Here is a 25,809-nt window from a genome sequence, read left to right as displayed (position 1 = left end):
ACATTCTGTACAAGGGAGGTCCAGTACTGACACTTGTGTTACTGGGGGGTGGGCTACTTTTTTTTTTTTTTCCACGCCACACTCAAGTAAATGCTCCATCTTGTCACACGATGCCATCAAGCCTCCAGCTGGCTTTCTCAGCAAACTACCTCTTGACTGTTGTTTCTAGTAGGAAGGCATGTTCACAAGCTCCTCCCTGCTCTCTACTCTCTTATTTTTTTTCTTAACACAGCGGCAAACCCAGCTTCTGTTATGGCGGAGGCTGCATGCACGTTGGCATTTATCAAACAGCCCTGGCATGTCACTCTCCCTGACAGCAAGGAAAACACACATATATACACACACAGACACACTCAGGGTGCACGGCGCTGAGGGAACACCGTGGACCAAACTTATATCACAGGAGGAAAAGTTTGTATGAAGGTACGTTTTTAATTTAATTCATTCATGAGATTTTGTTTGTTTTGTTTCATTTTTTTTATAGCATGGATGCTGAACGGTCACCTTGAATGTTTTCTCCCCAATGAGTTGTTGCTCTAAATTTAGGCTGAGAAAGTGCGCTACATACTTTTAGGAGAATAGCTACACTTTCACATTGTAAGGGATTGTCACAGCGTAACGCTATATAATGATGTATGTCTATGTAATCGCAGGCAAAGCTGCAAACGTTTAACCTTTCCCTGTGAATATACCGTGACGCTCTTTTCTTGCACGAATCTCTGGCAGCTGTTTCAAGGTATGAGCTTTGTCTGCGCATACCCAACAAATTCAATGCCGCTAAAATGCCACACTATATCGTTTGCCCCTCTTGCTGTTGGATAACACAAGGATACCATGCCAGGACGGTCCGCAATTCCGACACGATACCGCTGGCTACTGGGTGAAAACAAGACCACAAACATTTTTTTTTTTTTAAATGGAGGTCTGAAAGGAGAAAATCAAGCCAAACCACTGGTTTTAGTATCTAATTCTCTTCCAGTTATGCACTGGAAAAAATGCTGAATGTACAGCCAAAAAGTTGGGGAAAGGGAGGATTTTCTAAGAAGAGAACAAAGATCATAAAAACAAAGAAGCAAACCATTTTGCAGATGACCAGCGGAAAGGAAATGAAGACGGAGAGGGCAGAAGTCATGTTTTACAACATGTCATGTCTGTGCTCACGTTCAGGACTACTTGATGTTAATTATCCGGCTGATTTTATTGCTCTTATGTGGAGGTAGCCGGACACAGCTCAAGGATGACCTCACAAATCCATCATATATTTTTAAAAAAACTGTTGAAAATGCCAGACAGAGGACTATACGAGCTGAGTAAACTTGCAAGCTTGATGAGCCGCCAGTATTTGCGTTGTTGTCCGTTCTTACGTGCTGATAATCTCGTGAAATGTTCTCATTGACAGCCCGAGCACTTTTCAAAGTGAAAGTAGGAATAAGTCAAGAACGCAGCGAATACACAGATGATGTCAGCTACCTCAAACCAAGGCCGCGTCAGTTGGATACTGGTGAAGGCTAAGCTAGGAAAATAGCTAATTTTATTCAGAGATAACTGTGCCTCAATGTGTTTATGATGCTAATTTTACAATTATTTTTTAAATCAGGTTCTTGCGATATTTTCATTTTTGTTTTTAAGTTTGACCTATGAAAGATTGCGTAATACTGTACGGATTTTACCGTGCATTATAATTCATAGCATTGATGTTTCAGAAAGGAATTCTACCTGCTGCTGTACCTAACCTAAAAAAAAAAAATACGATTGTAATACCGTATTGGCCCAAATATAAGAAGGTGTTTGTTTACATTGAAATAAGACTGAAAAAGTAGGTGTCGTCTTATATTCGGGGTCTAGACGTTATACCCATTCACGACGCTAGATGGTGCCAGATATCATTGCAGCGAATTCTGAATTTGACTCCCCAGGCCAAAGTGAACCCCTGTCACGAAGAATAAAAATAAAAATAGCGGTAGCATGAAACGTATCGACAATCTGGAGAAAAGTGGGTCGAAGATCGGCCAGGTTAACCGGCAGCTGAGGAGAAGTTATGATGTAATTTACATTTTAAAAACCAGAAGCCATTCATTTACGAATGTGATTGCACTTTAGTTTACATATTTAAATGTTCAGATATTAAGATTTGAATGAGGCAAAATAACATGCTTTTTCTCTCAAATATATTGTTCTAATTATTTGTTTCAGATGCACTGTAATTATTTTCTGTATAAAAATTAACGTGGTGTTCAAAAAGTCTTTTCAAACTTGAGTCTTGAAAAAGAGGGGGGTCGTCTTATAATCAGGGCCGTCTTATATTCGGGCCAATACGGTAATTTAGAAAATGAATCCATTAGTGTATTCTTTTTTTCTCCAAGTTGAACAGGACTGTTCATCAACCAGAAACCTCGATTCTCCTGAATTTCTAGTTTAGTAAGGCCAGACGTTTAGCTTAATTCAAAGAACAACACCAGGTCCCCCTCGGCATTGCCAGAGAATTCCGCCGTCGAGAAGATTATGGCATAATAAATATGGCAATGGCATAATTCTGAATCTCAAATAGTGTCTTCATCCAAGATGTGGATTATAATGTCATGAACTGTTTTTGTGGTTCGGATCATATTTCCCTTTTGTTTCATGTGTTATGTCTTGTCTTGCTTTGTCTTGTTGTCAGCTTTGTCCCTTTTGGCTACTAATCAGCTCCCCCCTCCCTCCAGCCACTCGTGTCTTGTCCGGGCTGTGCCTGGTTGTCTCATCAAGTTTGCTTGTATTTAGTTCCCTGTTTTATTGCAGTCTGTCTTGGTTCGATGTCGCTGTCAAGACTTGAAATGTAATTTGTGGGTTTGGTCATGAATGAATGAATGTTCATGCAAGGCGGTCAAAGAAGGCCCACAGTGATGATAAATAAAAACAAAACAAAACAGTGAATGCATTATAGTATTCCTGTAAACCACAGGTGTCAAACTCAAGGCCCGGGGGCCAGATCTGGCCTGCCGCATCATTTAATGTGGCCCTCGAAAGCAAATCAAACGTCAACTTCCATGATGCTTGCTACAATGTCGACCAACATTTAAAATGTTCTTGTGTGATAAATAAGAGACACATTGTAAGCATTTTCTTGTAACCAAACCACTCAGTACAGTAACTTAAACAATAGTTGAATAAACAGTTATTATTGATTTTTTTTGTTGTTGTTGTTGGGGGGGTGGGGGTTCAGTTATAATGGCCCTCCAAGGGAAAAGGTAATTAAAATGTGGCCCACGATAAAAATGAGTTTGACACCCCTGCTGTAAACCAAAATATGATGCATTTTCACTTAACTCTTTCTGGGACAGCGGCTACTACAGTGGACAGCTTATCATGTTATCAGGTTACAGGGTGCTTTGGAAAACCCCAAGGGCATTAAACTCACTCTTGATATTTAACTTTGACTGTCGTCATGTTTTGCAGGGGCCTCTTTGGGGTAAATGCTCTTTTTTTTTGTGGCTCCAAGCACAGACAATTAAACATGGGAATGTGAAAATTGTTGGGCAATGACTCTTGGGAGATTTCTAACCCAGATGCCATATTGTTTCTTTCGTGGTTATGTTGGTGAAGGGAGACATGTATGACTGACTATATTTAGGTGTAAGAACCGGAGAGGCTGTTCGAGGCTCACTTGTTTGTTGAGTTGAAGAGCAGGAAATACAGAGCCATTCAAAATTGGATGGCACATAGATAGCGTTGGGGCTTCGGTGATATTTTGTGTTAAGTCTTCAACAAGTAAATTATGGCAGTTAAATCCATCCATCCATCTTTTTTCTAATCCGCTCATCCTCACTAGCGTCGCCGGCGTGCTGGAGCCTATCCGAGCTGTCTTCTGGCAGTCGGCGCGGGTGCACCCTAAACTGGTTGCCAGCCAATCGCGAGGCAGTTAAGCTCACATTTGTTTTTTTTGTAACACATCATTACATATGCGTGTGGCGGGAAAACCCAAGACATAAACAAACATTAGAATAACAAATAAGGTTTTGTTTACTGTACAACTTCCACCAACTCCAAATCAGGATTTTATACTCCGTAAAAAAAAAAATCTTTCCATGCAGAGGTGCAATTATTAAACACCAACTCATCGATTTATCAAAATACTCGATAATTATTAATGATCATGAAGTCATTTAGATTTTTTAGAATGGTCCAAATGATCGCAATATCAGCTTCTCAACAGTAAATATTCTACGATTCCTGTGGTCCTCCTTGATCGAGGACTGATCGTGTTTGTGTTGAATCAAAACAACACTTTGAAAAACAAACGTGAATATTTTTGCCTATTTTTTGACATGTTATGGACCAAACCGGTAACCGAATTAGAATGAATTTATATGTGTGCACTGTCAATGTGAAATAAAGTCCTGTTTTTGAATAAAGGGATGGAAATTGAAACAGATTTATCCGAGTAATCGATTATTCAAATAATTGTGAGAAGCAGCCCGGAGTGGATTCGACTCTTCTCGTCTTGTAGTTTGTCAAAATAAAAACAGTGACAAATAGTATCTGCATCTAAATCTGATGACATGTACCGCAGCTTTACACCACATATATGGGCTAAGTTAAGACGTGTCAACGTGTGTGCTGAAAGATTCCTGCCAACAATAAAGCCACCTTGCATCCAGTATATACTGTATCAAAAAACAGAATCTTCCACAGTACATTTAGATTCAGATTACTCATGCCTATTGTGAAATATTGCTGCTTTGACCTTATCCAGCACACATTTGGTTACATTTTTTATGAAAACGTGCATGTTGGTCCACATGCATGGCACGCTCGCATTATGAAGTGTCTGTTCGGTAAGAGATGCCGTGTGCAAATTTCATGTATTCTGGTTTTTGCTGAGGTCTACTAATGAGTTTTTCAAGAACGGAGGTCAAATTTCCCAGCCGAACATTTCGTGTTGGTTGTTTACGGCATAGCTGGCATTGCAAAATGCCTCAGTGGCTGATGGTTGGTGGTCTGGAGCAGGGAGGAGAACACACAAGGTCAGTAGGGCAGAATCGGCAAGGAGATGACTAGATTTAGTTGACAGATTGTGCACGAACGGGTTGCAACTGTTTCAAGATAAAAGAAAGCTATAATTGCTGATTTGATTAGGATTATGGACAGACTGTGTGTTAAACGTTGTAAAAAATATACAGTAATCCCTGGCTACAACACTGTTCATCTTTCACGGTTTTGCTGTTTTACGGATTTTTTTCATGCATTTTTTTTTTCTACAGTGCATTGTGTTCTGCATCCTGTTTGGCTAAAGTACAGCTTGCCAAATTTTCTCCATGACAAAAAACACAATGTCGAGGAAACGTTTTGTACCGTAATTAAAGAGTGCTGAATGTTTATTTATTTTTTTTAAATCAACCCTAGTTCCAGCTACCTGGACAAAAAGAATCCATACACATGAGAGTCATTTGTCTTGAGGTTCAAAAATCAATATCAGGTGAGGTCTCGGCGACCTTGACTTTTGAGTGACACAATTACATTTTTTTTTGTGTGTGTGTGTCCAATTTAACAGGGGGACTATGACCTAAAAAAAAAACAACAACTCAAAAAACCCCTTCAATCTACTGAACTACACGTTAACACGAATAGGGCCCACACATGGGCACAGAGTTTTGATTGTAAGGTGTCCTTGAGTGTTTTGAAAAGCGCTTATAAATAAAATGTATTATTATTAAAACATAATGTTTCTTCTACTTTTTGTACCGAGGCAAAATAAGGAAAGAATGTTTATTTTGTTAAAAACTGACCGGCCCGACCAAAATGAGCAAGCTAAATGACTAAATTATTCCACAGGCCAGCGCCATGGGCATTGCTGTGGGTTAAAAGTGGATTTTTATGAAGATGTATAAAAAAAAAAAAAAATCATGTCAAACTGAATTATTGAGTGCAACCAGAGCTCAAGTTGAAGACTATGAAATGTTAGAAAAGTAAACAAACTGTTGATTTAAGCAAAGAGGGACAACAAACTCCAAGGGAGGAAAACAGTGAGTCATAACAATGCTTGTATGCCTGCACAAATATGTTTTTTTTTTTCTTTTCTGCTGCCCATAGCTGCAAGGGCTAAAACGTAGTTTGTTATTCTCGTCCCTCATCCTGGACAGCAGGGTAGTAATCAAGTGAGGATCAGACGTGCCACAGGAAAATAACAGCCATCCATGTGCATGGAAGAAATGAATCAGTGTGGGAGGGAAAAAAAGCAGCACATCACTCAGACAACGTGAGGGACAAAAAAGGAAGGCAATTAAGTGCAATTGTTTGGATTTTGTGCAATAAGCTAAAACAGCGTCAAGCGTAATCCTCTGCATGATGTGCCGTCTCACCAAAAATACCACAGCTCAACCTCAAGGACTGGCAGCGCCAAAATACTTTTGTTTTTCTCCCGCACTTCATGTATATAGTCATTATGTAATTATTCATTCGCCCTTTGATATATTTACAGTATGGGTAGCCGCATAACAATTTCCGTTGCTTGTAAAAAAAAAAAGGCTCAGGCACTTATTTTAATGTGTTATTTTCTGTTGTAATTTTTTTCTTGTTTTTTTTTCTTTTGACAGACATCTCCAACAGATGATGTGACAGCAAATCCAGCAAAAAGATGGACAGATATAATGGTATGATGTTTCAAATGGTCACTCAGTAGAAGAAAAAAAACACCATATGCTATGTAAAAATGTAAAATTACATAGCAGGGAGCTTATGCAATTATACAAACAAAAATTTGTGAACGTGCCTGTGGGTGTATGCGTTGATGTTAACACTAGTTATCCATCCATCCATCCATTTTCCGATCCGCTTATCCTTACAAGGGTCGCGGGGGGTGCTGAAGCCTATCCCAGCCGTCTTCGGGCAGTAGGCGGGGCACACCCTGAACCGGTTGCCAGCTAATCACAGGGCACACAGAGACGAAAAACCATCCACACTCACACTCACACCTAGGGACGGACAATTTCGAGTGTTCAATCTGCCTGCCATGCATGTTTTTGGAATGTGGGAGGAAGCCCGAGTACCCGGAGAAAACCCACACAGGCCCGAGGATAACATGCAAACTCCATACAGGAAGGCCGGATCGAACCCACGACCTCTGCACTGGTCGACGTGCTAACCACTGCACCACGGGGCGGCCAACACTAGTTATGCTAATGGTAAATAAAAAAGAGAGAATAAGAAAACTAAATAAAATAATCAGTCTCGGGTTAGTGATCCAGTGGTTGATGTTAATAGACTCGATGCATGCACCATTTCCGCATTTGGGGTACAATTGCGTGCGAACTTTCGGTTGCTAGTCCAACGCGTAGCAATAACATTAATAGCATCGAATTCTTTATAATATACTCGCTTTTTCCTGGAATGACGTCAAGTTACCGTAAAGGACATATTACCTTTCTAATTGAAGCTATCAAACCACCGGAAGCACATAACACGCCGCATCTTGTCCAATGTATTGTTCAAAATGCCATTTTCATGTTTACAGGGAATATGCAACCGACCAAAGCTTCAGAAAGTGGCATCGAAGGCAACCTTCCATACTCAGTGGAAACCCCGTATGGTTTTCGGCTCGACTTGGACTTCCTGAAGTATGTTGATGACATTGAGAAAGGCAGAACCATAAAAAGAATTTCGATCCAGCGCCAGAGTAAAGGCCCTCGGGCTAGCACCCTTCCTCGGCACCTTAATACTTCCGGGTATGGTTACCGTCCAAGCCCCTGGGGATCAACCGGAGCGCTTGGCCCCAGGTCTCGACTGTCCGATGACCACCACCACAGCTCTACTTCCTGGCTGTATGACTACAGGTCACCAATTTCGCCACGTGGCCGAGCAGAAATTGAGGCCAAAATCCGCGCGTTTGATGAGCAACCCTTGGGTGAGCACATCCGACCCCATCTCCTCCGGGCCTCCAGTCTGCCCCTTACAGTTCTTTTGAGACAAGGATTGGAGGCAATGGAGGAGCCCGCAAGCCTAAGAAGCTCAAGGGGTCATCTTGGAGACAGAAACAAGTCTTGTGAAGACATCTTTGACTCCCCAGAGAATCCTCACACCCAGGATTGCTCAGGCCTGTTGAGACGCCTACGAGATGCCTTGGAACATGTGGAGGAGCTGGAGAGGGAGGTACGGGTCATTCCAGACCTCAGAGCACAGATCTGTCAGCTACAGGAGGAAACAGAAATGCTGCGGTCGCAAATTCAACCGCTCTCTTACACTGGCACCAATGGGACCCATGACAACAAAAAAAATTCACGCCATGAACGGTGTACTAGTAATAGTCAAGATGATAATCCTACACATGAGTGGAGGATGAGCACGGATTTGGACGAGCTACTGACGGTGACGTCGCTCCAGGCTAAGGTGGCCATGCTGGAGCAGAAACTGCACGAGACTGAGCTGGACCTTCAGAGGGTCGCAGGGCGGCTGAGACAGTTGCAGAAGGCGAGCAAAGGTAAAGATGAAGAGATTGAACGCTTGGTCACAAATTCCGGCGTGTGGCTACAGGCAGAGAGAGTTGTTGTCGACCAGGAGGCGGATGAAAGCACGGCGATATCAAAAAGTGTCAGCGCGAATGGACAAAACGCTCATCTCAAAGATGATGTTGAATCCCCTGAAAGCTGCCTGCCGATGGAGATTTCTGCTGACACGTCTGTGGTCATCCACCACATAAATAAGATCAAGCGACTCCTGGATCAGCAGTGGGAGTGTTTGAGTGCGGCAGAGGAAGAGAAACGCCCGAAGGTTATCTCCTTGCAGCAGGAAATGATGGGACTCGTCGACATCCTTACATCCCACTACACTCAGCTCGGACACAACAATGGACACGCCCTTCAACATGGAGGTAGCCTCAACTTTGTTTTACTGCAGTAAGAGCACGTAAAAAGACATTGCAATTTCGTAGCTGTGTGAATGTTGTGGTTGGAACAAGCATTCACAGTAAGGCTTTATATACAGTAGATATAGCAAGGCTCGACTTTTTTTTTTTTTTTTTTGCAGAACAGTTTTGCGAATCAATGACTTCATTTAAGGAGTAATTTTCAAATTTTTCTTTAAAGCTATTTTTTTTCAGGTTAATTCGGTGAACAGAAGCAAGGCTTTATTTAAAAACTAAAATATGACAACATAACAAATTAACGTTTTTCTTTTTTATAAAATCAAGCGTATGAATTTTCTGTTTTCTGTTTAGCAAATACATTTTCTCATCATAGTCCAGATATTTATAATTTGTTTATTATTTCGCCATTCAAAGTTGAATGTTTTCCTCTTGAATGTAGTGCCAGCGAGACCTCCGTGAAAAGTGGACTCGATCACCCAAGCACTTATTTACCGTATTAAACACGTTAGCTGTATCACTCTTAGGTTAGCTTAGCAATTAACATGGCTTCTCCTTTCGCCAGACGATCCTTGTCGTAAATGTAAATATAAATATCAATAAAAATCTTATTTGCTACCATGGAGACAATGATTACAGACTCGGGAGCGACTGCACAACATGTTTAACTGCAGCTGTTGCCAAGTGAAGCTTGTTGCTAGTTAAGTGTTGCTGCGCAAGCTGTGCGTCATCCTCTGAAATGTGTCATCCTCTGAAATACCCGCAGTGGGTGATGTGAGCGACACAGCCCAGCTGTGATGCCTCGCCGGTTGATTCTCAGTTTTGCTATTCAATGTGTTTTAATAAGGGGCGAAATGCTAATTATGCCTCGCAAACTGCAGCGTGAAACCACTTGTTTCAAGCCTTGTAAGAATCTCTCATCTCTCAGCATTCACATGCATTTTTTTTTACTGTGAGTGCTGAATTAGTGACTGGCCAACATTATGCTTTAGGGCATTTGATTACCGTATTGGCCCGAATATAAGACGGCCGTGATTATAAGACGACCCCCCTCTTTTTCAAGACTCAAGTTTGAAAAGACTTTTTGAACACCAAATTAATTTTTATAGAGAAAATAATTACAGTACATCTGAAACAAATGATTATAACAATATATTTGAGAGAAAAAGCATGTTATTTTGCCTCATTCAAATCTTAATATCTGAACATTTAAATATGTAAACTAAAGTGAAATCACATTCGTAAATGAATGGCTTCTGGTTTTTAAAATGTAAATTACATCATAACTTCTCCTCAGTTGCCGGTTAACCTGGCCGATCTTCAACCCACTTTTCTCCAGATTGTCGCTACGTTTCTCCATTTTCTGTTATCTCTTCTATTATTTTCTTCTCTTTTCTTTCTTACCGCTATTTTTTATTTTTCTTCTTCGTGCTACCGCTATTTTTATTTTTATTCTTCGTGACAGGGGCTCAATTTGGCCTGGGGAGTCAAGTGCATCATTTGCTTCAATGATATCTGGCGTCATCTAGCGTCGTGAATGGGTATAATGTCTAGACTCCGAATATAAAACGACTCCCACTTTTTCAGTCTTATTTCAATGCAAAAAACACCGTCTTATATTTGGGCCAATACGGTAATTCCATTATAGCAATGCATGTAGCACTGATTGCTTCAACATTCGTCATCACCATATCATGAATTTATAGGTGGGAAATGTGCCATGAAAAACGACGGTGATGCTTGGACCTCGAATACTGCTGACGAAGGGTGAGCCAATAGTCTATTTCTGTGGCTAAACCAATTTTAATGAGGGTTAACGTAACACTCTTTGTTTTCTGCTCCTTACATATAATAGATACAAAAAAAATGCTTGTGACAATCCAGTTGGGCAGGACTACGTGCCGCAGATGGCTTGCGGTTTAGAGCAGGAAGAGAACAGCATCAGACCTCGGGAGATGGCTGCAACCCAAGTGGAAGCAGAGAGGCAGAAGACAGGGACGGAGCAAAAGAGGCAAGTGATATCGCATGGAAGTGGATCGGGACGGACAGATGGCGGGGCGGCATCTGTTGAAGCTGATGCTGTCGCAGAAATGGCCAACATGAAGTCTCAGCTCACGGGAAAACAGAAGGAGGGGGATTATGCTTCCAAGACAACAACTCAAAGCAGGTGAGAAGACCAGAACGCACAAGGTGATTCTTCTTTTCAGTGTTTTGCCCTCATATCTCTCATTCCGTTTTTTTGTACCAAGTGAGACGGTAAATGCCGACTTTATGTCAGCTTGTCGCTTCCTCAACGAGCACATGGACAACATTGAGAATCCTACCAATGACACGGTGTGTACGGTTGTATTTCTTCCACACTCACATTCCACTTAAACTGCTTGTAATATTAGAATCTCTCGGTTGCAGAGGAGGGCCCTCGTCGTTCTTTTCCAGGACTGGTTCAGTACAGCAGCGGAAGAGAATTCAATGGCCAGTAAAGTAAACGTCTACTTGGGGCAGGTTAAAAAGGCAACTCCATCACTTTTGGCCTTCCTCATCAACCTGGCCGACGATAACGGCAACACAGTCCTCCACTACAGCGTTTCCCACTGCAAATACGACATTGTCAGCTTGCTGCTGGACACAGGTACGACATATCCTTGTGATAAATAGGAAGCAATACAAAACTAAAAAGTGAAAAATGCCCTCTGCCTGCCACACAGGAGTAAGCGACGTTAACTTCCAAAATGAAGCAGGTTACACAGCAGTGATGCTGGCCTCACTCACAGCACCCGACAACCCCGGCGACATGGAAGTGGTCCGAAGACTGATGGAGCTCGGCAACATGAACATCCGCTCACGCCAGGTAAATCACCATTGCAAATGCGGATCGTTTCAAACAATGACCGGATAAGCAGCGCGACCCGAGGCCGAGCAAGAAAGTTGGTCACACGCAAATGTCCATCCACCTGGATTTTAAGACAATTCATTTACAATCCATTCATCCATCCATTTTTCAATATCCTCATTCGTGTCACGGTGAAGACGCAGCCTATCCCAGTTGACTGCGCTGATTGTTGCCAGCCAATTGAAGGGCAAACCACGAGCGGATTATTTACAGCAGTGGTTCTTAACCTTGTTAGAGGTACCGAACCCAACCAGTTCATTTGCACATTCACCGAACGCTTCATTACTGGAAAAAAAAAAAAATTTTTTTTTTTACAAATTTAAGACAAAAAAACTACATTTATTAAAAACTGAAAAAAGTTAAACAATTAGTTCAAAATTCATTTGAATTTTAAAAAGCAATAAGCATACGTTTTAATTGTGCACAAAATCAACCAGCCATTGATGGCCAAGCGAACGTGTCATAACTAATTGACACGTTGAGTCGTGTGTGTCTTATCCTCTATGGCAGAGGCTCCGTCGAACCCTTGAGACCGAATCACCGAACCCCGAGGGTTCGATCGAACCCAGGTTAAGAACCACTGATTTAGAGTCTTCAGGGATGCTAATTTGCAAGTTTGTTGAATGTGGGAAGAAGCTCGAGGACATTTTTATTAGCCCCGTGATGTACATAAGCACCACTTAACGGTTATGGGAGCCAAGATAAACCCTGAACAGGTTTACTGAACCGTGACAATAATCAAATCAAAGAAATCTTGTGTGACGTGTTGTAAAATGCATCTAATGAGGCCCGATTTGGAGAAATACTTTCCAAACTCAACACATCTCGTCACACAGACAGGCCAGACGGCTTTGCACTTGGCTGTGAGACACGGGCGAGTGGTGATGGTCCGCCTGCTGCTGAGCTGTGGCGCAGACGGCAACATCCGGGATGCTCAGGGAACCACGGCTCTCATGTTTGCATCCGAGAGGGGCTACACGCACATCGCGAGGCTGCTGCTGGAGAGGACCCAGTGCGATCTGACCCTGACTGATCAGGTGATACTGCTAAACAATCAGCTCGCTGTCTCTTGTGCCTTTCGTAAAAATGAGTTAGATAAAGGTCTTTAGATAGCAGCTAGCACAGCAAAATACTAAAGAACGAAGGTTAAAACAGAATCGGGAAGTAGTTCGCTCTCATTCAAACTTTAATTCTACTTGCTCACTCTCCACTTTACAAACGTATACAAAGGAATTTAGGGGTACATTAATAATCATTTTTTGGGGTGAAATTTCAGGATGAACCTAAACCTGTAACTGGATAACATGATAAACTGTCCACTGTAGTAACCGCTGTCCCTGAAAGGATCAATTTGACCTCCTCTATACTTTTAAATGTACATGTCCAATTTGTCATCGTTTCAGTAGTGTCTGCACAACTCACATTCCTCTAACAAGGCACTGAACGGTAACGTTCCCAACAGGTGTTGGATGAATGAACGGACGACTACATTTCCAAGCACGTCCACTTCGGATGGCATCCAGTTTTTCTATATCCATGCTGTTGTTGACCTTTATTTAACCGGGGCAAAAACTCAAGGAGATTTACAATCTCTTTTGCAGAAAATAACATGGTTCATGGGCCGAAACCTTTTCAAGATGAGCACGGTGTCACAGTCTAAGGAAAACCATACATGGCGAATACGGTTTTCCATAGACTGTACGTGAGAAAGTTCTTCCAAAGGGTCTCCTTGTAAATCGGAACGGCTGTGCACTTGCTAACGTCCGGGATGTTAACATTGTTTTGCTTTGTCGACTGTGACAGAGTCATGCTGGAACAGAAAAGCTCCTTTCCCAAACAGTTACCGCGACATATAAGCAAGCACATACAGTACCGTATTGGCCTGAATATAAGACGGCCCTGATTATAAGAGGGCCCCCTCTTTTTCAAGATTCAAGTTTGAAAAAAGACTTTTTGAACACCAAATTAATTTTTATACAGAAAATAATTACAGTACATCTGAAACAAATTATTATAACAATATATTTGAGAGAAAAAGCATTTTATTTTGCCTCATTCAAATTTAAAGTGCAATCACATTCGTAAATGAATGGCCTCTGGTTTGAAATGTAAATGACATCAGAACTTCTCCTCAGCTGCCGGTTAACCTGGCCGATCTTCGACCCACTTTTCTCCAGATTGTCACTACGTTTCTCCATTTTCTGTTATCTCTTCTATTATTTTCTTCTCTTTTCCTTCTTAGCACTATTTTTTATTTTTATTCTTCGTGGCAGGGGTTCACTTTGGCCTGGGGAGTCAAGTCCAGCATTCGCTTCAATGATATCTGGCGCCATCTAGCGTCGTGAATGGGTATAATGTCTAGACCCCGAATATAAGACGACCCCCATTTTTTCAGTCTTATTGCAATGCAAAAAACACCGTCTTATATTCGGGCCAATACAGTAAATGAAATCAAGGGCCCAGTTCCGTACCCGACTGGTTCAGGAAGAAGCGCGTCGCACCGATTCTGCTCCGATTTGAAATATGATGGACATTTCCTGTCTTTCCTTCTTTTTAGAGTGGTCGTACTGCGCTCTCCATCGCCATGCTCTGCTCGCACAGTGACACGGCCGCTCTTCTGCAAGCCCACGCGAAGGCTCGAGCTCAGTCGTGATGTCGGAGAGACTTTGTGTCACCGAGACGACGCCTTGCGAGTTGACCTTATTTCGCGAGAAAGTTTTAAGCATTCGGTCAACTATATCTTAAAAGACTCCACATGATCAGTGTGTTACATGAGTGTTTTATTACGATTACGAATGAAATTACTGTATTATTTTTGTTGTTGTTGCCAAGTTCTTTGCACAGGTATGTTTTTTTTTCTTCCTGACCCCCACACAAGCGTATCTGTGTGTGTGTGTGTGTTTTTAAATGATATGTGCAATCATATATTTTCAATTGCTGACTTATTTTTAAATAAAGCTCTAATGAAATACACAACTTAAAAAGGAAACGATGTTGCAGACATCCGTGAAGGCATTCCCTGCGCGTGTCATTCTGACGGATATGCTTGGAGCGGAAGGCACACAAACTTGGCGTATCCAAACATTCCCATCAATGCGGCACCCAAGATATCCGAATTTCAAGTGAACGCATTCATCATCGGCCTTCTTGCTGTACGGAGAAACCTGAGCAGCAGATAGTGCATGTCTTTCAAAATAAAAAAAATAAAATAAAATAAAATCTCAAATATTAATTCAGAAATAGCAGTTCAAAATTTACAATAGTAAAACATTGAAATTTAAAAAAAGTCTGCAATAAAGCAATCCACGGTGCTGGACAAGCTCTGCTCTCTCTATTTTATGCCAGGTGGAGCAACAAATTTAAATGAGCCATTGTAAGTATCGCACGCATCCATATGGCCTTCCAAACTACACACGGAAAAAGGCATTTGATGCCATCTCGTTCAAGTGTGACAATCAGAAACGTGACATCCAACAAACTGGAGGAGAGCACACGACTGAGTTTGGCATGCAGATCGACCCGCTACGCTAATAAGTATACGAATTAACGCTGTCTGTATATTAGTCGTGTTATTGTTGCTACTGGTAGTAAGCCCATAACTTACTGTATGCTGTTTACAGTGAAATAAAGCGAGACACATTCAGAAAATTCCAGATTTTATGTCCCAAGATATTCAAAAGTAATACCGAAAATCAACACGTGGAACCAGTTCGGTTTGAATCGAGTTTTGTCTTTGCAATTGTCCCGTGTTTTCATGAGAACAGTAAGAAAAATAAAAACAACGACCAAAAAAGAAAAGGCACAAACAAAACTGATTTACAATAATTGCAACACTGACCCGTGTGGTATAATGTGAATTGTGAGAAATAAACGTCAAGAGGGCCCGCAGTATTTTACATAAACATAGAAATAAGGCTGGTTGATTTAAAAAACAAAACAAAAACGCACAAGAAACAACACTAACGACTTTGGTGAATCATTACAAGCAGGGAATGCAGTGCTCTCTGTACAAATAAATTAGGATACGTGTCGACACTTTTATCTAAAATCTTATGTACATCATCTCTTTGAAATCACCGTCGGCTATACATTATCAAAAACCTTATGAAAACATATTTACATATCAATGAGTCCCAAAAGCGCCCTGGACGCCGTCATCCACGCACAAATTAGGCAGCCATTCATCCACACAACTGTGCACGGCTTCACAAACGTTCATGCGAGACGGAAGGCATTCAAAGAGGGCTGTGCAACAGAGAGCGTTTCAAAAAAACGGCTCCAATATGGCCGCGGGATGTACAACAGCACTCACATGCATTTCGGTGAACGCACGCTCACACAAACACAACCAGAATGTTTACAGAGTAATGTGAACACCGTGTCGAAATTAGGGAGACGGGGGAATGTACGTTATTGGTTTGTGACACCTGCCGGGGCCTCCCACTCCGATATTATGATCATAATGACAACAGTGATAATACAAAAATACATGAGATAGGTTGGTAGGAGACACAGTGTGTGTGTGTAATACTGAGTGGCTGAATTGTAATGCAATTACTACACATTGCATCCTCGATTGCAGGGATGGGCCGCTGGCAGCACTCTGAGTGACCCCTCGATGAATTATTATTATTTATTCACACATTTTAGGTTCATCAGAATTTGTGTTTGAATATTTTGGGTTGACAAAATTAGATCTATTTTTTTCAGTCCATTTCATCAGGTGTGTAGATTTAAGTTGTAGTATCACCAGTCACCGCTAGTTGGCACACTTGGCTTAGTTGCATTTGCACCGGGTCTTAAACTGCCCTATACTACAATGTGAGTAGGCCTAAAAAAAAATTTTTGGGGGGGGGGGGGCAGATTTGGAAACATTGTACCTCAATAATATATATATATATTTTGCCTTTCTCGAATGGTTACTTTTGTGCAAGAGAGCTGGAAAATAACACACATTTGGTGGTTATTTTGTTGTTTGCTTCAAACCCTTTGTTGTACAATGGTAAATATTTCTATGAAAAATTAAGAGCACATATTTGTCACATATGCACGGTTTAAATTTTTTCCCGTCATACAGACGGTTGGGAAGTGTGCGGTCCTATGCGGCCACCCAATCACGCTGATGAAAAATTGTGGTCCCCTCCACCATTGAAGTTGCCCATCACTCCTACACTGCATCTATGCTCTTTATCGTGTCTATACATGTAAATAGCAGGCAAAAACACATACGATTGCAATATTCTCTCCTGACTTAAAGTAATGATATATTGCGTCCCTCAAACTTTCTAACGTTGAAACATCACAGTGACAAATAAGGAAACCCACTCAGTGGTTATTTCTGCCTTTTCTTTCTGATGTACCTTTTCCCCTTTTATGCAGACTACGAAAAGCTAGGATCCTTTCGCTTTATCGAGTGTCGCGGGTCAAACAAAAAGTAAAGTCTCTCAGTTGATCAGTGTGGAATGGCATTCGGAGAGAACAAACAACTCAGTCTTACCATGTCTGGACTGCTGAGAAACTTTTTCAAATAAAATCAGGGAATCTTCGACAACACAGCTCATTTTGAAAGAGCCATTGATTCTATTATGAATCTGTACAGATTGTCCCTTCCAACGCAGAGCCACAATTACTGTCAGTTCTCAGCCCAACGCCGATCCCAAATAAACACAGAGGACAAAATACTCAGTGGCTTAGTTACAAAATAGATGACTCGCAACACACACACCATCAATGCAAAACGTGACGTCATCAGAGAAAAAAAATAGATCCGGTTGCAGCAACGAGAACCTTTGTAGCGGTCGAAATCTGTAGGATTAGGAACATTGGCATAGAACATGGCTGTGGATGGCATTTGATGATATGTACTTCCCCAGTCACCTTTGACCTCCCCGTGTGTCACGGCAGCCATCTTTTTCCCCTAAAGCCGCTTATCCTGGCTCACGCAGTGGAAAGCATGGGCTGCTCCGTATACCAATGTGTCCCCGGATCGGGCATGCTGCCTCCGAGTGGTAAGGTGATGAACTGCGGGCAGGCGCCACCTCCCGAGGTCACCACCCCCATGCCGACGCCCTGCGGGTACGGGTGGTGGTGGTGGTGGTGCGCGTGATGCCCAATTGCGTCAGTCCGACCGATGTGGATCTCGTCCTCCTCACCCTCGCCGGTGGTCTTGCGGTAGACGGGGTTGTCAAAGTTCATGCTCTTGGTGGAATTGCGCCTCCAGTTCCGCCACACCAGGTAGATGCCGGCGCAGACCAAGCCGAACACCACTGTGGCAACGATAGGAACTGCATGCATTTAACACACAGCCGCAGGGGGAGGAGGGGGAGCGTTAATGAGGCATAACGAGCCCATGGCGTGAAATGACACACGGGGAGGAGCGCGAGTGGCATGCGGGGAAACAGAGCGACATGAACGTGATCGAGTGTTTGTGTGGGTGGCTCAGCCAAGGTGTGATATGTCAAGGTTGGTTCATATTTGGAATTACGTGAAGCACATTGTGTGTGTTGTGTCTGCGCGTATGCTGGCCAAAAACTGGAAAGACAGCGTAATGAAACCATCGAGTGGTCGTAAAAATGACAGTGATGTACTCGAAAAGCCGACATAATTTAACTTAAATTGTTTAACTTACCAAGGAGAGACAATCGTTACATTAGGTGACTCTACAATATGGAACTAGCTAACAAAATGTGCACATAAGTGCCACGAGCAGCTTTTGCCAATGCTAATGGGCTAGTGTGGCTAATTGATCCATGAGGGCTATTTGACTGCAGGATACGAGCACAGATCATGCTCTTTCTTGTCATTAGTCCAAAGCTGAGAGTAACATATGTATTATTTTTATCCATTCATCCATTTTCCGATCCGCTTGATCCTCATAAGGGTCGTGGGGGGTGCTGGAGCCTATCCCAGCCGTCTTCGGGCGGTAGGCGGTGGACACCCTGAACCGGTTGCTATCCACACTCAAACACACACTTAGGGACAATTTGGAGTGTTCAATCAGTCTGTCATGCATGTCTTTGGAATGTGGGAGGAAACCGGAGTACCCGGAGAAAACCCAGGCAGGCACGGGCAGAACATGCAAACTCCACACAGGGAGGCCGGAGCTTGAATTGAACCCGGTACCTCTGCACTGTGAGGTTGACGCGCGAACCAGTGGACCACCCGGCCGCCTATAATTTTTATATTGTATACATTTGTAACATAAGACATTAAATATCGCGCTGGATTAAAAGTATGTTTTTAAGACAAGCACCGAATACTGCTAAACTGCTATACAATGTGATTCTTTTTTTTTTTTTTAATCCTTGTGCAATTATCCGCCTGGGTTTTGTGTTTTTATTATTATTTTTTTGGTAAAAAAAAAAAAAAAGCGGTCATGAAACATTGTTAATTATGGTGCTAACACGTGACGATAGTGTACAACAGCACTATAAAGGGAGGTGCCAATTTAGCTGCTTGTAAAATAAATATCTCTCTGACTCTGTGGGCATTTAAATCTTTCACATGCTACCTTAAGTACACTGTAAGGGCGGCGGGGTGGTCGAATGGTTAGCACAAAGATCGACTCTGGCCTTCCTGTATGGAGTTTACATGTTCTTCCCGTGCCTGCGTGGGATTTCTCGGGGTACTTCATTTTCCTCCCGCATTACAATAACATGCACTGTAGGTTAATTGAATACTCTATATTGTCTCCAGGTGCGACTGTGAGCGTGAATGTTTGCTCGTCTATGTGTGGCCTGCAATTGGCCGGCAACCAGTTTAGGGTGAAAACAGCTGGGATTGGCTGAATCACGCCCGTGACCCATGTCAGGGTAAATGCATTAGAAAATGGATGAATGGATGAAGTACGCAGACCAAATGAAAATGTGTGCGCAGGACCGGCTGCAGCAAAAGCCAGCACGACATCATGTGGAGTGAATAATGCAGCAATGTCAGACACACAGACTGTGACTCCTGAGAAACGTCACAGAAGAGCACTTTTGGGCCAAGCTTCTCTTTTGGCGCCACAGTTGATCATTTTGCATGGACTATTTTGACAGACAGCGGCAGACAAACAAAGAGGAGGAGGTTTTAATGTGACTTACCAATGGGGATGACCACTCCTAAAACAGCCACTGTCAGATTCTCTCCAAGGAGGAAATGTTCACTTCCAGCTGGAAGGAGACAGCACCATTAGAAGAATACGGGACGGGATAGAGAGACAGTGTAAATAAGGAGGATGAAGGATAATTAAGGTATAACATTGTGTGAGCAACAATGAGCGATCAGGAGGAGACAGGAGGCGGAGGGCAGGTAGAAGGGAAAGGTGATAAAACAAACGGGCAGCACTTGCTTACGAGGCGCAAAGGGGTAAAGGCGTCGAATAAATCTACAATATGAATTGGAAGCCCAACGTGCAACCCTCAAGCGGCCATTGGGAGTTTGCTTTCCCGTCTTCAGTTCATCCATCTAGGCTCCATTAAGCTCCACTCTAATTCCTTCTCTTCTTTCCGCACACAGTCGTGTATATAACTCACTTGCACAAGGCAGATGTGCAAGTCTTGACGTTGTGTAAGGATCTGATATTATTTGCAAGAAAGGCAACGAGCAGAATCATCCATCCAGTATTCATCTCATATATGTCCATCCATTATCTAACCCGCATTACTCACAAGGACCACGGGGTGTGCTGGAGCCTATCCCAGCTTTCTTCGGGCAGTAGGCGGGGTACACCCTGAACCAGCCAATCACAGGGCACACACAGAGATGAACAACCATCCGCGCTCACACTCACACCTAGGGACAATTTAGAGGGTTCCATTAACCTGCCATGCATGTTTTGGGAATGTGGGAGGAAACTTCAGTTCCCGGAGAAAACCCACACAGGCACGGGGAGAACATGCAAACTCCACACAGGAAGGCTGGAGCCGGAATCGAACCCTGCACCTCGGCACTGTGAGGCGGAGGTGCTCGAACACCGTGACGCCCCCGTAAATGTCCAAACATGATCAAATTCGTTCTTTTTCACACACTGATACTGATGGCCTGCCTTCCCTGTGTCTGTTATTTACATGCGCTACATTAGCAATGTAAAGTGCTGAAAATAGCTTGAGAACAGTATACGATGGGATTTCCCCCCCCCCCAATAAATGCACTTTAAATCCATTTTTCCTCTTTTTTTTTAAACAGAATATATTATAAGCTACTGTACAAAACATATCTTAATAATTATTGGGGGAGGGGGGAATGTCTCAAGGGTATTGATAGAATGAATGTAACATTCAATTACATTTTTGATCGCAATTAATGATTGGCTGGCAACCGATTCAGGGTGTCCCCAGCCTACTGCCCTAAGACAGCTGGGATAGGCTCCAGCACCCCCCGCGACCCTAGTGAGGACGAAGCGGTTCGGAAAATGAATGAATGAATAATGTTCTACAATACATCCCAAAAATAAGCAAGAACGAATAAATAAGTTCCAAGTTCGCTTACAGTGTTGTGACACACTGCTGTCCCCTGCAGGTGTGGTCGACTCCACAGTGACGGTGACGGTTGCAGTCGAATGAGATCCAAGCGCCTTGGACTCCTGCGATGACACCGTCTTGAGCGTGCTGAGAGGGGTGCGCGGCTCCAGGGAAGGAAGATGTGATGTGGTCAAACGTGGGCTAGCGTCTGCCTGCGCTACTCCCTCTGAAGTTGGCAGATAGTCTTCTGTTGCCGTGGTAGCAGGTGGAAGTGCGTGAGAGGCCGGCATGTCATTTCTCGGCGCTGAACGCAAAGGGGAGGGGGAACCCATTTTACTTTTAAGATTGTCATTCGGAAACTCAGGTTTGACATTTTTAATCGATTGCATTTCATTGTAACTTAGCCCCCAAAAATGTCAATTTATTTGCTGATGACAACAATGCAGTCAATCACAGGTGTCAAACTCAAGGCCCGGGGGCCAAATCTGGCCCGCCCCGTCATTTTATGTGGCCCGCGAAAGCAGCTCAAACATGTCAACTTCCATGATCCTTTCTAAAATGTCGATTAAAATTTTCAATTATCATATGTAATAAATAAGACATATATCCGAAGCATTTTCTTGTTACCAAACCCCTCATGATAGTAACTTAAACACGATTTGAATCAACAGTTATTCTTGACTTCTGTATATGGTTTCAGTCATATCGGCCCTCCAAGTGAAACGGTAACTAAAATTTGGCCCGCGCCATAAATGAGTTTGACACCCCTGCAGTAAATCAATCATAGTGCAAACTGCTCTCTTCGTAAATGCGAAATTTGTGACATGGCTCTTATAAGTGGATCTGTTTAGATTGCGCAGGTGCAGCGAATGCATTGAAGTGAGTGCACACCCCTGGTTTGCGACATAATATAGTTGTGATGTGCTCCACAAATCCCTTTAAGGCCTCATTAGTTTCCATTTCCTGCATTCCATAAGTCTCACCTGGTACACAGGCCCTCATATCGCGGCCAAGGTCCTGTCCATCGGGGCAGGCGCAGGTGTATTTAGGAGAGTGCTCGGTAATCTGTGGCGCCTTAAGACATAAATACTCACAGCCTCCATTGGCCTCACTGCCTAGATTGCAGCTGTCTGGACCTGCGGATCGTGACAGACGAGAAGATGAGAGTCCGGGAAAGGGACAACGTTGCATTTTGAATGATCACATATTGAATTTAGGAATACATGAGGATATACATTGGAATTCTAATATGGCTTCCATGAAATTCTATTCGTTTAGACCCAACAGTCTATTCTCATTTTGTAGCATTTCTTGGCTGCAGAGCTACATCTGTATGCGGATATAGTTAGTTATTTAAATGTTTTTCAATCAAATATGACCCCTGTCAATCATATATGACGAATGTCAATCCAATTTGCCCTGTGCCTTCAGAATCAATAGGCCCGGGCAATGAAATTTAAACTAAATTAGCAATGGGGCTGATTTCCTAGCAGGGCCAGCATCCGCTTTTTACCATCCTGGAGTTTAATAATGATCATTTCTGGTAAGCAGGATATATTTTATTTATATTTTCATTGTTTTTGACAATAAATATTGATTGCGAATTACTCCACATGCTGTACAGCTCTATGCTGTTATATGTTTTTTTTTTTGTTTGTTTGTTTGGATTGCGTGGTATTGATTTCTCTATAATTGCAATGCAGTGGGACGAAGAACTGGATTAAGCGCCGAAACCGAATGCATGGCCTGAATATAGCCTGCATAGACAACCATGACAAAAAATGATTAGACCTCTTTGTTTCTTCCATTTTTCATTCATTTGTTCAAATGTATATTCTGTTATCTGAAGAATGCAGTGAATGCGACACAATATAGCTGACCGCATAATTTGACATGCTTAACCTTAATTGCAGTGGTTTTGGTTACTATCAAGAAAATCATGTAGAGTGGCTCTTCAATGACACTATCATGAGCTATTTTTTTTCTCATCGTTATTTTTCCATACAATTCGTGGTAGCCTACTAGGGCATTAAAAACAGAGGAAACAAGGGTGGCCTGATAATATTTTTTTGTGATTGTACATTAAACTGGAAGACTGGAGCATATGCACATGCCAATCCAATAAGGTGCCAATTCGGTACAATTCACACACAAACTGATTGCTTGACAAAAAATTGCCAAGCAATCATTTCATTTGCAATCGATTCTAAACCATTCTGCGGTGGAAATCTGATAGGCAGCAGGTTTGCGGCGACATCGGTGGCTGCTTAGTGCCTTGATAAGTGCGCTCCACTCCCAAACTTCATCTCATTATTTATTTATATGTGCGGGTTAACACACTCCCACATAGAGTGGCCTCATAGATGCGGTTGAGCTCACACCCAATCCGGGTGTCAGAGTGTGTAACGTGCAAATGCAATTTGCAAACACTGAAAAAGTCACACGCGCACCTTGCGGCTGGCGCAGCTGGTGGAAGACCACAATATCGTGCGGATCGTTGAGGTTGTCAGCTAGAGTGTGAATGTCTTGACCTGTCAGTCTGTTGGCCATGAAGACTGATGCTTTGTCCCGGTCTGTCCAGTAGATACGATCCTGCAAAAGAAGAGTCAAGAGAAGAGAAACGGTACATTTTAGAGTAGGCCTGGGTAATTAGTCTTGTAGTCTGGAACTGCGATCAACCCCCTCGCAAGGGAGGCGGGACAAATAAAGGGTCCTTCACCCACAATTTGTCACACAGGCATTCCCTGTTAGGCTGTAATGGGCTCGTCGACTTGACAGTAAGTACATGTGCTGCTGGGGAGCTGACACACAAGGACACAAGCCCGACCTGTTGAAAAGTACCGTATTTTCCGCACTGTAAGGCGTACGTACCTAAAAGCATTCCATTTACTCAAAATCTCACAGTGCGCCCTATAATCCGGTGCGCCTTATATATGGTGTTAACCGTCTCTTTATATTCTCCATTGGGTTGTTTCCCTCTTAGTGTTCTATGCCATCGAGTGCCGATTATTAGCAGGAATCAATTGTAACATCAAAGGGTTTGGCCCGACACAAATTGACATGTGCATTTGCCAACACACACTCAAATAGACAACTACTTTGTGCGCAGCCATTATGAAGCAAAGATAATACCACAAGCATAGTTAACTACTGACTAAACGAAGGAAGAAGGAGACAAGCAAGTCTTCTCAGGATATTTAGCCCCTTGAGGATGTGAGCCCACAAAGTTTTGTGTGCCTTTCTATTGAATCAGTTGTCTTCATATCTTTTGTCTTTCATTTATTGGTTTGTAATGCCATTGGAATTTATATGCCGCGTTTGCGATCAGTTCTCATAGCTTTGTTACAGCTGCAGCGGTTGTGAAGGCTCTATTAAATAAAGCTGTACTGTATTGTATTGTATTGTATTGTATTCCTTGAGCATATCACCATCTAGTGGATACATAGCCCAACCACAGCCACTATTGGAGCTTCTATTCTGTGCGCCTTATAAAGCGGTGCGCCCTATATATGAAAACCGTTTTAAAATAGGCCATTTATTGTAAGTGCGCCTTATAGTACAGAAAATACTGTACATACTTCACATTCACCATTACCACCTGCGATTCTCAAAAGAGCAAGGAATGATGATAGCGTAGACATTTAGCCATGCAGGAGACTTGCTACCTAATGTTGAGATTACAGACTGTAAATCTATAAAATGACACAAACCTCAAACACAGCCAGAGCGTAGGGGTGTCCCAGCGTCTCTGCAGATGTCATGTGCGTTCTGCGGTGAGCTCCGTTCAGGTCCACGCTGGCTATGTGGTGCAGCTTGGAGTCCACCCAGTACAGACGGCGGTTCGCTACGTCTGAGTACACAAATTGAACGTTTGCCCACAAGGCACACTTGGACTCTGACCGACAAATCCCATCATTGATTGTGTGAAAGAAATGAAGATTATCTCGATTAGTTGATCACGAGTAATATCGATGTCATCCATAAGCTCTGCGCAGTTCCTAATTGCCTTTCAAGGCTTCATCTTACTTCAATGGTCAGTAGCAATCTTAGCACAACACTACATGGCCCGATAAACAGCTGTTTTACCTAGCGTGATGCCGTTGGGCCACTCAATGTTATCAGCCACCAGCACTTGCCGATCCACTCCGTTCATCCCGGCCTTCTCTATCTTGGCTCTTGTGCCCCAGTCGGACCAGTACATGAAACTGAATGCAACAAAGAAAGAATATGTAGTGGTTGGACATGATGTGAACATGTTTTTTTATTTTTTATTTTTTTATCCTTTGAATTTGTATATGACCTCCGTATGCGTCTTATTTTTGCTGTCTGTATTTTGTCTGAGTCTATTCTGGTTTCCGTACAGCTGCGTGAAGAAGAACTTTGATATCAATCAATCCACCGCAGCAACATCCACGGATAAAAATGTCAACTTTACAACACCTACACGTTTTCCTGCGGTACGAGCTGTCATTTGGCGCCACGTTCAGTATTCTGTGTGCTCTTCATTCTTCCTGAGTATGAACTCTTGTGTTTCAATTGGCCGTTTCGCATTAATATTGCGTCTGAGCGGCACGCCTTTGGAATATGAATATGAAAATTCATTGACTGCCATCTGAATCACATCAGGACAAAAGTGACAAAGG

General features: G+C 42.7%; 2 protein-coding genes across 3 annotated transcripts in view; one reads left to right on the top strand and one right to left on the bottom strand.

Moving 5' to 3' along the window:
* The first annotated feature begins 288 nt into the window (after positions 1-288).
* On the top strand, positions 289-14,753 carry LOC147194510 (KN motif and ankyrin repeat domain-containing protein 2-like). Its single transcript, XM_086128573.1, has 10 exons — positions 289-423; positions 6,573-6,629; positions 7,490-8,842; positions 10,540-10,600; positions 10,689-11,000; positions 11,083-11,167; positions 11,243-11,462; positions 11,539-11,681; positions 12,560-12,760; positions 14,281-14,753. Exons 2-10 carry the CDS (start codon positions 6,614-6,616, stop codon positions 14,374-14,376), a joined length of 2,487 nt encoding a protein of 828 aa, XP_085984699.1. The 5' UTR covers positions 289-423; positions 6,573-6,613; the 3' UTR covers positions 14,377-14,753.
* Positions 14,754-15,362: 609 nt separating this feature from the next.
* LOC147194509 (low-density lipoprotein receptor-related protein 8-like) overlaps positions 15,363-25,809 on the bottom strand; it is a 53,009-nt gene continuing 42,562 nt past the window's right edge. The window contains exons 12-18 of one of the 2 annotated variants that reach the window (XM_086128572.1): positions 25,253-25,371; positions 24,877-25,016; positions 23,617-23,758; positions 22,150-22,302; positions 21,195-21,470; positions 19,808-19,876; positions 15,363-17,989 (exon numbers count right to left, since the gene is read on the bottom strand). In XM_086128572.1, coding sequence (XP_085984698.1) covers positions 17,661-17,989; positions 19,808-19,876; positions 21,195-21,470; positions 22,150-22,302; positions 23,617-23,758; positions 24,877-25,016; positions 25,253-25,371 — 1,228 coding nt within the window. In that variant the 3' untranslated portion in view covers positions 15,363-17,660. Of the gene's footprint in view, positions 18,008-19,807; positions 19,877-21,194; positions 21,471-22,149; positions 22,303-23,616; positions 23,759-24,876; positions 25,017-25,252; positions 25,372-25,809 lie in introns of both variants that reach the window. The other variant, XM_086128571.1, reaches the window with a different exon arrangement.

Source organism: Hippocampus guttulatus, chromosome 14, assembly GCF_054856545.1.
Source record: "Hippocampus guttulatus isolate MCC_2025c chromosome 14, RoL_Hgut_1.0, whole genome shotgun sequence".
Lineage (NCBI taxonomy): Eukaryota > Metazoa > Chordata > Actinopteri > Syngnathiformes > Syngnathidae > Hippocampus > Hippocampus guttulatus.
The sequence above is the reverse complement of the archived record's forward strand: the minus strand, read 5'-3'. Positions and strand labels throughout refer to the sequence as shown.